The sequence below is a fragment of the Monodelphis domestica genome, chromosome 5, assembly GCF_027887165.1.
Source record: "Monodelphis domestica isolate mMonDom1 chromosome 5, mMonDom1.pri, whole genome shotgun sequence".
In the NCBI taxonomy this organism is placed as follows: domain Eukaryota; kingdom Metazoa; phylum Chordata; class Mammalia; order Didelphimorphia; family Didelphidae; genus Monodelphis; species Monodelphis domestica.
The window spans coordinates 201,523,166-201,535,988 of record NC_077231.1 but is presented as its reverse complement, the minus strand read 5'-3'; the positions used below and the strand labels follow the sequence as shown (position 1 = coordinate 201,535,988).

At 44.8% G+C, this 12,823-nt stretch overlaps 1 protein-coding gene across 4 annotated transcripts in view; it reads right to left on the bottom strand.

The window, feature by feature from the left end:
• STRIP2 (striatin interacting protein 2) overlaps positions 1–7,356 on the bottom strand; it is a 76,682-nt gene extending 69,326 nt beyond the window's left edge. The window contains exons 1-2 of one of the 4 annotated variants that reach the window (XM_007504300.3): positions 7,090–7,356; positions 2,271–2,340 (exon numbers count right to left, since the gene is read on the bottom strand). In XM_007504300.3, the coding sequence (XP_007504362.1) occupies positions 2,271–2,340; positions 7,090–7,236 (217 nt within the window). In that variant the 5' untranslated portion in view covers positions 7,237–7,356. The remainder of the gene's footprint in view (positions 1–2,270; positions 2,341–7,089) is intronic. The other 3 variants (XM_001372530.4, XM_056799695.1, XM_056799694.1) reach the window with 3 other exon arrangements.
• Between the last annotated feature and the right edge of the window lie 5,467 nt (positions 7,357–12,823).

Here is a 12,823-nt window from a genome sequence, read left to right as displayed (position 1 = left end):
GAACACTGAGGTCTTTAAATACTGAAGGGAGCATACTCAGTCTGAGCTAGAAAACAAACACCAGAGGAGAGCCAGCCCAGCTCTGACAGATGAGTGGGATTTGCTCAGCTACACTTTAGGAATATCCCAGGATGGGAGAGGGGTGGCATGGGGTGGGGGTGGGGGGTGAGGAGAGGAAATGTACACACACAGGCCAATAGCTCAGACAACCCAGGCTGCTTTGGCTGGATCACGTGGCAGAGTTTGTTCTTTAAATCCACAGCATATGATTTGGGGTAAAAGATTTCAAGTTAATAGATGATATATGAGGAATGATGTTTATATACTGTCAGACACTTCTGAGAGGTTAAAAATGAGTGCAGATAGGGGTTAGAAAATAAGAGAAAGTTAGAGAGGAAGGAAAGGCAAGGGAAGAAAGAAAGAAGAGAGAGAGAAAGGGAGAGGAAGGAAAAGGGGGGGAAGCAGGAAAAGGAGAGGGAGAGGAAGGAGAGGAGAGAGGAAAAGGGAGAAACAAGGAAGGAGAGAGGGAGAGAAAGGGAAACAGAAAAGGAGAGAAAGAGGAAGGAGAGGAGAGAGGAAAAGAGAGAAACAAGGAAGGAGAGAGGGAGAGAAAGGGAAACAGAAAAGGAGAGAAAGAGGAAGGAGAGGAGAGAGGAAAAGAGAGAAACAAGGAAGGAGAGAGGGAGAGGAAGGAAAAGAGGGGGAGGAGCAGGACAGGAAAGGGAGAGGAAGGAGAGGAGAGAGGAAAAGGGAGAAACAAGGAAGGAGAGAGGGAGAGAAAGGGAAACAGAAAAGGAGAGAAAGAGGAAGGAGAGGAGAGAGGAAAAGAGAGAAACAAGGAAGGAGAGAGGGAGAGGAAGGAAAAGAGGGGGAGGAGCAGGACAGGAAAGGGAGAGGAAGGAGAGGAGAAAGGAAAAGGGAGAAACAAGAAAGGAGAGAGGGAGAGAAAGGGAAGCAGGAAAGGAGAGGAAGAGGAAGGAGAGGAGAGAGGAAAAGGGAGAAACAAGGAAGGAGAGAGGGAGAGAAAGGAAAAGGAAGGAAAAGAGAGGGGGAGAAGCAGGAAAGGAGGGAGGGAAAGGAAGGAGAGGAGAGAGGAGAGAAGGGAAAGGGAAGGGAAGAGGAAGGAGAGAAGCAGAGGAAATGGAAGAACAAAGGAAGGGGAGAAGGGGGGGAACAGAAGAAAAAGTAGGGAGAAGAGGAGAAAATACCGGGAGAAAGGTCAAATAGAGCAAAAGGAGAGTGTGGTGAGGAGCTCAGCAGATTCCCATCTTCCCTCTCCATATCACTGCACTGTGGGCCCATGGCTTTATGGAGGTTGTGTCCTGTGCCTAGAATACTCTCTTATTCATGCCTCAAAGAAACCTTAGCTTCCTTCAAGACTCAGCTCAAAGGGAAAGCTAGGTAGCACAGTGTATAGAGTGTCTTGCCCGGATCCAGCCTGGATTCAAATCTGTCCTTAGATACTTCTTTGTTGTGTGACCCTGGGCAAGTCATTTAAACCCAAATGCTTGGCCCTTATCTCTTCTGTCTTAGAACTGATATTAAAACAGAAGGTAAAGATTAAAAAACAAACAAACACTACAAATGCCATTTTTTCCCCTGAGGCCTTTCCTGATCTCCCCCAACCCCAGTTGCTAGTGTCTCCTCTAAGAAATTATTTTATATTTACTTAACCTTGTATTCACTGCTTACCTTTACTACCCACCCCTCCTTCCACTCTAAGCTCCTTGAGGGGAAAAGACTATCTTTTTTTGTCTTTGTATGTATAAAGCACATAGTGGGTGCTTTCTTTCTTTATTTGCTTGTTTTTAAACCCTCACCTTCCATCTTAGAATCAATACTGTGTAGTGGGGTTCCAAGGCAGAAAGAAGAAGGGCTAGGCTATGGGGTTAAAGTGACTTGCCCAGGGTTACCCAGCTGGGAAGTATCTGACGTCATATTTGAACCCAGGACCTCCCATTTCTAGGCCTGGCTCTCAATTCTTTGAGCCACCCAGCCCCATCCCACCCCTGGGTGCTTTAAAGATGCTTATAGAATGAATGAAATCAGTAATATTTGAGGAAGGGGAGGCCCAACAGGAGCAGTGGAAAGAGAAAGTGAGAGAACAAATTAAGAGGAGAGAGAAAACTCTTCTTTCAGTGACAAACATGACATTTACTGGGAGCAGAGACAACTGGACAGGGAGACCACAGAGCCCCAGTTGGGGAGGGTGAACCATAGACTCTCCCTCCCTCCCCACTTCCTTCCTCTCAGAGCCACCGGACCCATACCTGACAGCTCTGCCCCATGTTCATCAGCATCCCCATACTCAAACTCCAGGTTGGGGCAGTCCACGGAACCCTGAAACGAAGAAGTCTAGTTTGGGACAAAAGACGTATTGGGGCCTTCTCCTTCACTCCCTTCCCCTCCTCCTCAGCTCACTGCCCCCTTGGCGGGCTAAAGAGTCAGAGAGAATCACACATGGCGCTCCAGCCCGGGAGAAGTCAGACCTTCACTGGCTCTCACCTGTAGCATCCCAAGCATATTCACATCTATGAAATATAAATGACTGTATGGCGACTGTGTCTCCAAGCATAAGGTTATACCTATGAGGCTTGTGAATGTAACCTTAAACTGGCCATGCGGCCCTTGGCTAAGACAAACTCATTAACATGCTCGGACTCAATTCCCCAGGAAAGCGGTTTGCAATCTACACGCCCAAAGGTGTTCCCTCTACCTTGCCACCCAATCTTGATTGTCTATACCTTGTGATGTGGTTACTAGTGCTTGGGAGTACGGCCCAAGCAGGAAAGGATTAAATTCAGAGGCAATCCCATGAACTTGCTCTTGGCTTTTTCTCCCCTTTCATGGAGCTCCACTGGGCTCCTCAATGACTCTGTCTCTCCTCTTGACCTTCTCCTTCCCCGAGGCTGTAACCATCTCGGCCTGCATTCCCTATCTTAATCTCCTCCTCCACCTCGCGTTCCTTTGTACTCATACTTTCCTATCAAAGGGAGTATCATAGGGATTGCCTGCCCTATTCATTTCCACCCTGGTTCTCGGTTCCTATCTCTCCTTAGTCCCATCACAAAGGTGAGCCCCTTCCTTTGTGGGACCCTGCTGGTCAGGGAAGTCCATTAAGGAAAACCCCACATGTGGCACCCCAGATGGGACTTGAACCCACAATCCCTGGCTTAGGACACCAAGCTCCCCTTGGAATATGAGAGGAAAAGTGTGTGGCTAGTCCCCCAGACTGGCTGGATAGCAAGGGAGACCGGGCCCAGAGGACAGCAGAGCTGCTCCAACATCGAGCCACCAAAGATCCAGGACTAGAAGAGAGAGACTCACTCCCTGGGAAAATAGAGGAATTTGTAAAATCACCAGCCTGTGTTTTTATTGATATGGGGAACTCTGAGAGGAGCAAACTCCCTCCACTGAGGCAGATTAGCACCTCATCTGCAACTTTTAGGCAGAGATTTGCGGGGAGCACTAACAGGGAAGGGAGGGGGAGGGAATGCTTATTTATTAAGCACCTCTAAGGTGCCCAACATTCTACTGATTGCTTTACAAATAATCTTCACAACAATCCTTTGTAGTATTATTGCTATCCCCATTTTACAGCTGAGGAAACTGAGGCAAAAAAATGGAAGTTAAGTGACTTGCATAGAGTTTTATAGCTATTTGGTGCCCAAGGCTGAATTTGAACTGATCTTCCTGACTCCAGGCCCAGCACTCTATCTCTTGAACCACATGTTTGCTTTTGCCTCAGATGGGTAGAAAGAATGGGAGGAGGAAGAGGAAGAGAGAGAGAGAGACAGAGAGACAGAGAGAAGGAAGGAAGGAAGGAAAGGGAAGAAAGGGAAGAAAGGGAAGGAAGGAAGGAAGAAAGGGAAGAAAGGGAAGGAAGGAAGGAAGGAAGGAAGGAAGGAAGGAAGGAAGGAAGGAAGGAAGGAAGGAAGGAAGGAAGGAAGGAAGGAAGGAAGGAAGGAAGGAAGGAAGGAAGGAAGGAAGGAAGGAAGGAAGGAAGGAAGGAAGGAAGGAAGGAAGGAAGGAAGGAAGGAAGGAAGGAAGGAAGGAAGGAAGGAAGGAAGGAAGGAAGGAAGGAAGGAAGGAAGGAAGGAAAGCTTCTGAAGAAGCCATCTTGGGGAATCGGAAAGCAAACCTTGGTTCTAGTCTTGATTCTGTCAAAAACTCAGTGCAAAACCTTTGGTAAAGTCATTCTCTTCTTCAGGCCTTGGTGACCTGATCTGTAAAACACAGGGACTGACCTGAATGATTCCTTTTAGCTCTCATAGACCACGATTCTATGAAATACATGAAGGGAATTGACTAAAGGGAGTCTGTGTGAAGTTGATCATAAGGAGAAAAAATATTTTTGTAAAGTAATTAAGTCCCACACATCACAACAGCCATTTTTTTTTTCAATGTGGATGCTGCTTTCAGAGATGTCAAGCTGTGAAGATGGGATTAACTCTCTCCTACCCATTTTTTAGATTTAATCACCAGAAGTGTATACACCCCACTTATCCTTAACTGGGAGAGGTCTGTGACCTCCACATAATTGGCCCACATAAAAGTAGAGGAAGCCTTCTACTTTTATACAAATATAGTCTATAGTTTTGCTTAGGACTGCCCAGGGGGCAGTCAGTGAGTTCTGATTTGTCACTTACTTTCACACACATGCCCACAGAACACATGTACCTGCCCATCCTGCTGGAGCAAATCATCAAAGATCTTTCAAACTCTAAAATCTATATTCCTATAAACTCACTGCACCATTGGGCAGGTAGGAGGGAGAGAAATTGTCAAATTATGTACCTGCATAAATAATATCTTATCATATCATTGTGGATAGGAACAGGAGTAGTTAAATTACATCCTATTGTATACACTGATATACAGTTCTTTAAATTCAATAAATATGTATTAAGCACTTGAACTGTACTAAGCAATGAGGATATAAATAAAAAAACAGTCCCTGCCCTCAAGAAGCTTACTATCTAGTGGAGAAAGACAACCCACAAAAGAAAGCTGGAAAAGGGGGAAGAGGAGCCACTAGAAGGTACTCAGTGTGGGGAATCATGTTCTGTAGGGTCCAAAACCAAAAGAGCCACTGATGAATCTGAGTATCTCAGGATGTTTCTGGGGGGCTTAAAAAGGAAGAGCTAGTCAAATCTTGTCCCTGTGTATTTGGCAGCCTAAAAGGCTCTCAGCTTTCCCCCTCTGCCTACAGTAATCATCCAGGTAAGGGTTCTAGGATCCAAAAAGAAGCCTTCCTTCCCTAAGGGCTGTTCTCTCTCCACACACCAGAAAAGGCAAGGAGAGATTTGAAGGTGAATAGTCATCATAACTGGCACCAAGACACACTGGTGATGGGGAACACATTGATAGGGAAAGGCAGCTTCTCCTGCTCGCAGAGAAGGTGGGGAAGAGCTAATTTTTTAGGACAGCCTATTGGCAGGAAATGAATGCTAAAATGATCCCCTTAGCAAAGAGTTTTGGAGTAAGGAGAGCAGAAAATGAAAAAATAAAAATGCAGCCCCGGGCAGACAGGGGCTAAGTTGCTGCTCTCTGCAGGTAAAAGGAAAGGATCCTGCAGAAACCACACTGGATGGGCCAAGTAAAGGCTACTAGGGCCTCTTGCTGAAGGGTCACTAAGGCCAGTGCCTCTTCAGAGTATGCAGTCTGATAGAGCAGGAGACTGAGGAATCCCAAACTCCTGGGTTCTAGCCTTAAGTTTTTCTGTGAGTATGTTATCAGTATGCTCTTTCTATCCTTCAGTTTCTATTTCCACCAAGGAGAGGGCATTCTTTATCCCAAGGTGTATCTGCTCAGAGTCTTTAAATCTACTTGGTAAAAGGATTTACTGCATCAGCTCTTCTAACAGACCATTTTTAGTGAGAAAGAACTACAGTGTGTCCATTGCAGATCTGAGTTCAGATCCGTTACACTCTGGGGGAAGAAAGTTCCCTGGCTCCAACCCGGTCTGTCATTGAGACAAGGGCTGGGGAAACAGTGAACTCAACTTCCCGGACCTACCCTACTCCCTCCAACAAGCCTGTTTATCATTTCACTGGGAATTCTGTTAGAGGAGAGATGAAAAAACTGGTCAGCAAATACTCTTGCCAGATACTCTTAAAGGGCAAGGCAGAATGGACTACTAATCCTTATAAATACCTTCAGTTGCTAGCCAGTTATTAGTTGATCCATTCCACAATCACCAGCTGAATGCTTTTATGTGTAAGGCGCATAAAAGTCTCTAGAATCAGAATTTTAGAGCTGCAAGGACCAGACATCCTCTAGCCCGACCCTCCTCATTTTATAGTTGATAAAACAGGATTAGGACTTGCCCAAGGTCATGAAGGTAGGAAGGGTAAGTCTTGGGGCTTAAGCAGATTCCCTGCCTTTTCTTTCTGCACTACCTGGCACTGAGAACAAAACTAAGAAACAGGTGAAGAGATAATATGGACAAGGGTCAAGCACAGGTCCCTCTCTGGTCACACAAAGGGTCTCAGCTTTACAGAGAGCACAGGAGCAAATGTAAACCACTGGGTTGCATTTATCCAATCTACAGTAACCCTGCAGACCTTACTAGCCACCCAGGGGCTGAGGGAACCACTGGTCGGATGGAGCTGAAGGGAAACTGAGGCCCCACCTCTAGCAAGAATGAAAAGAAAAGCTGGGTACTTCATCAGGCCAAGTGTCGAGTGACCTGGGTTTAGCCACTCTGCTTAACCAAGTGTACTGGGCAGAACATCGGATTTGGAATCAGACAGCGTGGGTTCCAGTCCTAGCCGGGCTACTCATTTCAGTATGACTATGGGCAAGTCACTTAACCACTTTGGGCCTCGGTTTCCTGGCCTGTAAAATGAGAGATCTGGACGACGTCTTCATCTATCTCTAGATCTTTTGGATTCCACCACCTACGGGGTGGGGGGGGAAGGAGGGGGGGAGAGGAGCAGGGCCTCTCCTGGCCCAGTTGAGGTACCTCCAGGGCTCGCTCTAACTTAGAGGCAGCTCTCTGCTCGCCCCACGCCGCAGCACAGCACCCCCCACCCCGCCGTGTTCCCCCCTTCCTTTCCCCCTTTTCCTTTTCAAGACACTGCCCACCTCAGATTCCCTCCGCTGATTCTTGAACATTTCCCGGCCCTTAGGCGACGCCTGCTTTCCCTTGCTGCCTCCTCCTCCTCCGCAGCTGCCGTTCCCAGGTGGGCTCCCAGCAGCCTGCCCGCCGTCGCCGCCGCCGGGGTCCTCCATGCAGCTACCCGCGACTGCTCAGCCCGCTCAGCAAGAAGCTACCAGGGCAGCAGCAAGCCCAGGGTAGCCTTCCCCCCCAACACCCTGGTACCCCCCCCCGCCCCGCCTCCATCCCTTATTGGCCACGGCAAACTAATGGAAGCTCCACCCCCCAGGCAGGATTGGCTGTCCGGATGTTCGGGGCGGGGGTTGGGGCTCATTCAATTTTTTGAGTTGTTCAGCTCGGGGCTAGGTACTTCTCTGCTTCCACTAGCCCCTTAGGCCAGCTCTTCCCCAGGGGCGCCTCCGCAACTCTAAATGGGGGGAATTGTAAGTTGTCTTTTCCCTCCCCCGACCCCAGCTGGGAATGGGTTTTCAAGTAAGCATCTGTCAGTGATTGTCCCCAGACAGCTCCTCTCCTACACTTTACTGCAAAGAAGGACCTGAAGGAACCTTCTTCCTGCTGAATAAATTGGGGTTCTGAGTTGGGAAGCCTAAGATCGCATAGCTGAATAGCTTCAGATCCACCTCTCCTCTCCCTCACCAAAGTTCTTGATCGTTCGAAGGAACTGATAACCTTTGGCCAGGAGAAAAGAAGCCTCGATGGCACAGGATGATTGTTCACATATCTAAAGGACTTAGATGCAAGAAGGATGTGTGTCTTGTTCTGTTTAATCCCAAAGAGTCCAACCAGTAGTAATACGTGGAAATCGCAGAGGCGAATTTAGATTTAATGTGAGGAAGATCTTTCTAACAATGAGAGCTGTCTAAGAGTGAAATAACTTGTCTCAAGGGGTGAAGGACCACTTGTCAAGTACATCATAGGGGAGGTTCTTCACTTACTACCACTGAGGTGCCTTCCCAAGTTCAAATTCAACAATACAAAGTAGATCAGCTATGGGACAGCTATTTATTTCTATCACAAAAGAAATGCTTAAAACACAGAAAGCTGGTAAGTACAAATGAACAAATATTTAAAGCAAAATACAATAATCCATTTAACATCTATACACTATTTTAGTATCCTCCTGGAAGAATATTGCCTATTATATCCTCCTAGGGAGAATGATACTTAAAGTATTAAAACATGAAACATTTTGTAGGACTCTGAACAGACATTTTCACCTTGGAAAAAAGGTCTTTACTGCCTTAGGATCTTCTGGCAGGGTGGGGCATGACTTTTTTCCCCCATCTTCCTGGCTGTGATGATTATCTTTTACATGACATTTTTGTTGTTGTTGTGATCACCTGCTCAGCAACTAGTATGTGGATCCAGGCACTCCCAACCTCTCAAACTCAGGAGGTTCTCGACAAGGCTGGAAACACCAGCCTCAGGATTGCTGTTTAATCACCTGTGCTCTAGGAAAGAAACACAAAGGAGAGGTGGCCAGATACTTGGGGTCCAAGTTAAGACTCACCAGGGCAAAATATATATTTATTACTAAGTTTGTTTGTTTAGAGAAAAGAAATTCCATTCTCATGTTGACGGAAGTAATAGAGAAAGCTTAAAAAGTTTTGACAAGCTTGACAGACAAGAAAGAGAGCAAAAGCAGAGATTTTCTCTTACTGAAAGTTTACAAAGTCAGCTTTTTCTGTTCAGAGGCCAATGTTCTTTGCCCTTTCCCCTCAAGCTCCATCATGGAGACCAAAGGACCAACCAGGAACCTGTTTTGAAAATACTTTCAGCAAGAGGCCAAAACACACATTATCAGAAATGGTCCAATCATAGGGCTCAATTCTATTGGGAAGTATCCCTGCCAGAGTGGAACTGGGTAGGGCTCCCATAATTACCCCTATTACAGATACATTTTGCTTTGACACAAAAGAATATATTCTACAACAACTCTGACAACCCTCTTTCCCCATTTCCTTAAAAGCATTAAACAAAAGCTCCTGAATGACTAGACTAATAATTAAGCTTAGCTTTCTACCTTTGAAGTTTACTGATGGTTAACAGAAGGGCATATCCTTTAATTTTAATATTGTAGAGGAACAGTATCACTCTAGAAAGGGAATGAGATCTTTTACCCTTTCAACTGCGTTTTGTTCCTTTTTTATGCTGCCTTTACATAGTCTGTAGTATTTATATATGCACATATACACATGCATGTATATGAAGAAAGCTGAACTGCATACACACACATTTATTTTTAAACCCTTACCTTCTGTCTTATTACAAATTCTAAGAAAAGCAGCAAGGGCTAGGCAATCAGGGTTAAGTGACTTGCCTAAGGTCACACAGGCCACATTTTAAGCAGATCTTTCTATCTTCAGGCCTGGCACTCTATCCTCTGTGCTACCTAGCTGCCACCCCCACACCCATATATTTAGCATATTTAGCTCCCAGTGCCTCAGACTCATGAGATTCTTGACAAAGCTGGAAACATCAGCCTCAGAGTTGCTATTCTGTCTCCTGTGCTCTAGGAAAGAAACACATTTTCTTCCCTTTGAATCACTTCAAACAAGTTTTCTTCCATTTCTCTAAAATCCCTAGACTCATTCCTTCTAGAATAACAATAATCTATACAGTTGTTCAATTTAAACCATTGTTCCCAGGCTAAAACACCGGGAATGTATTTTATTTTCAGATTTTTATTGTAAAAAATGCAGCTATGAATATTTTTTAATATTTGGGTTTTTTCTTGCTTTTGTTAACCTCTTGGGAATATAAACATAACTGTGGGATTTCTGGATCAAAAAGTATGAACAATTTAATAACTTATCTTGCACAATCCCAATAGTCTTTTAGAACAGTTGAGTTGGCTGACTGACTCAGCTCTACCAGCAGAGAATTAGCAAGCCTATCCATGGTTCCTTTAGGGCAGTGATGGGGAACCTTTTAGAGATGAAGTGCTGGGCTCTGCCCCCCCCTCCATGCCCCACCTTGCTCCCTGCCCTCCCTTACCTCAGAAAGTAGAGAGAGGAAGTACTTCCATTAGGTTGCTGAGCAGAAGGGCAGGTAAAGTGAGGAATGTCCTCAGGTACATAGAGAGAGGGAGGGGAACAGCTTTGGCAGGTGACTGAGGGTGTGCCCACAGAGAAGGCTTTGCATGCCCTTTGGGGTACCTTTACCATAGGTTCATGATCACTGCTTTAGGGCTACTCTTAATAGGTGATCAACCTAATAAATCTATCCAATGCCAAGAGCTATTCAGTCTTGCCTTGTTAGGGAGTGAATTTCCTTGAACTAGATGTATTTAAGCAAAAGTTGTAAAGGAATTATAAAGAAAGGTTTGAATTCAGGTGATATTCAAGGTACTTTCCAACTCTGGGATGGCCTGATTCTAATTTACAAATAGCATGGATCAAAGGAAGTGCATGGTGATCTTTGAATGCCAATTTTCTTATGTCCTAGTTTCTTGTCCTTTTTTTTCTCTAATTTTTCCTTTACCCCCAGTACCCTTTCCTGTGAACTCTTTCCCATAAATAATATGATTTTTTTAAATGAAAGAATGAAAAAACATTTATCAATGTTACTATGCATTATGCTAAAAATCTCTTGGAATACAAACGCCAAAGAAGAGATAGTCCCTGCTCTGAAGGCATTTAAATTCTTTTTTTTTTAAACCCTTTACTTTGTCTTAGAATCAATACTATACATTGTTCTAAGGGAGAAGAGTGGTATGGGCTAGGCAATGGGGGTTAAGTGACTTCTCCAGGGTCACACAACTAGGAAGTGTCTGAGGTCAAATTTGAAGCCAAGACCTCTTCAGCCATCTAACTGACCCTGATTTTCATTGTAATAGAGATAACAATATATATCAGGGAATGATAGACCAGGGAAGGAAATTTGAGTTTTGCTTTGCAGAATCAATTTATAGGGCAATATTGATTCATTAATGTGCCCAAAGTAAAAGGTGAGAAGTGGGATGGGGCATTGTAGAAGATGTGTGTATATGATGGGTAGTCCACAACTGGAATGGGACCTGGGTGGACAGCTGGATGGGATATGAAAGTAAAAGCCCAGGATCCAGGGCAATGTCTTTCTATGGGCACTGCCCTTGTTATATCAACTTTTCCCCTCCCTCCTTCCCTTCCTCCTTTCCTCCTTCTTCCTCCACAAAGGTGGAAGAATACAGTTGGGGGAAGGGGTGTCAAAAGACAAATAGGTATCACCATCCTTTTCCTCTTTTTTCCTTTCCTCCACACTCTTTTCTCTCTACACACCTTTCAAAGACTAGGCCATAATTTCTAAGGAAGAACCAGGCTTAAGGCCAAAGCTTTGCCTTTGTCTTTTGTTGTTGTTGTTGTTAAATAAGTCAGATTCCAAAAGAGACAAACTTTGCTTTACAATTCATTGTGAGGGAAAAAAGGGAGGGTGTTGAGGGACAGGACACAACCCACGCCTAGCCCCACTCAATGTGAAAAACCTGCCACAGCACAACCCACGAGTGCCTCTTATTAAAGAACTAATTATTCTGCCTTCCATTTCTATTCTCCTGGGGTGAGAACACCAGCAAGGATCGACAATTCCCAGAGCTCCATGCTTTTCTTTACCTGCTAAATCAATCCTCGATAGAACAGAGACAATAGAATGGGCTAGTCAGTTCTGGTAGTAACCTTTTTCCTGCCTACTCCAAGTGTCCTCTCTCTCTCTCTCTCTCTTTTTTAAACATTATTTTATTTGGTCATTTTCATACATTCATTGGAATGTTCATTGGAAACAGATCATTTTCTTTTCCTCCCCCCCAACCTCTCGCCACCCCTTCCCTAGTCGATGCTCAATTCCTCTGGATATCACATGTGTCCTTGCTCTGGACCCATTTCCTTGTTGGTATTTGCATTAGGGCGCTCATTTAGCATCTCTCCTCCTTCATATCCCCTCAACCTCTGTAGTCACGCAGTTGCTTTTCCTCCGTGTTTTTACTCCCTCAGTTTGTCCTCTGCTTGAGGATAGTTTTTTGTTTTTTTTTTCTTGTAGATCACTGCAGATTGTTCAGGGACATTGTAAAGCCATTATTGGAGAAGTCCATTAAGTTCTCTTGTACCACAATGTGTCAGTCTCTGTGTACAATATTCTCCTGGTTCTGCTCCTCTCACTCTGCATCACTTCCTGGAGGTTGTTCCAGTCCCCATGGAACTCCTCCACTTTATTATTCCTTTTTCCACAATATTATTCCATCACCAACATACAGCACAATTTGTTCAGCCATTCCCCAATGGAAGGGCATCCCCTCATTTTCCAATTTTTGGCTACCACAAAGAGCGCAACTATGAATATTCTTGTACAAGTCTTTTTCCTTATTATCTCTTTGGGGTACAAACCCAGCAGTGCTATGGCTGGATCAAAGGGCAGACAGTCTTTTATTGCCCTTTGGGCATAGTTCCAAATTGCCCTCCAGAATGGTTGGATCAGTTCACAACTCCACCAGCAATGAATTAGTGTCCCCACTTTGCCACATCCCCTCCAGCATTCATTACTTTCCTTTGCTGTCATGTTGAACAATCTGCTAGGTGTGAGGTGATACCTCAGTTGTTTTGATTTGCATCTCTCTGATTATAAGAGATCTAGAACACTTTTTCATGTGCTTATTAATAGTCTTAATTTCTTTAACTGAAAATTGCCTATTGATGTCCCTTGCCCATTTTTCAATTGGAGAATGGCTTG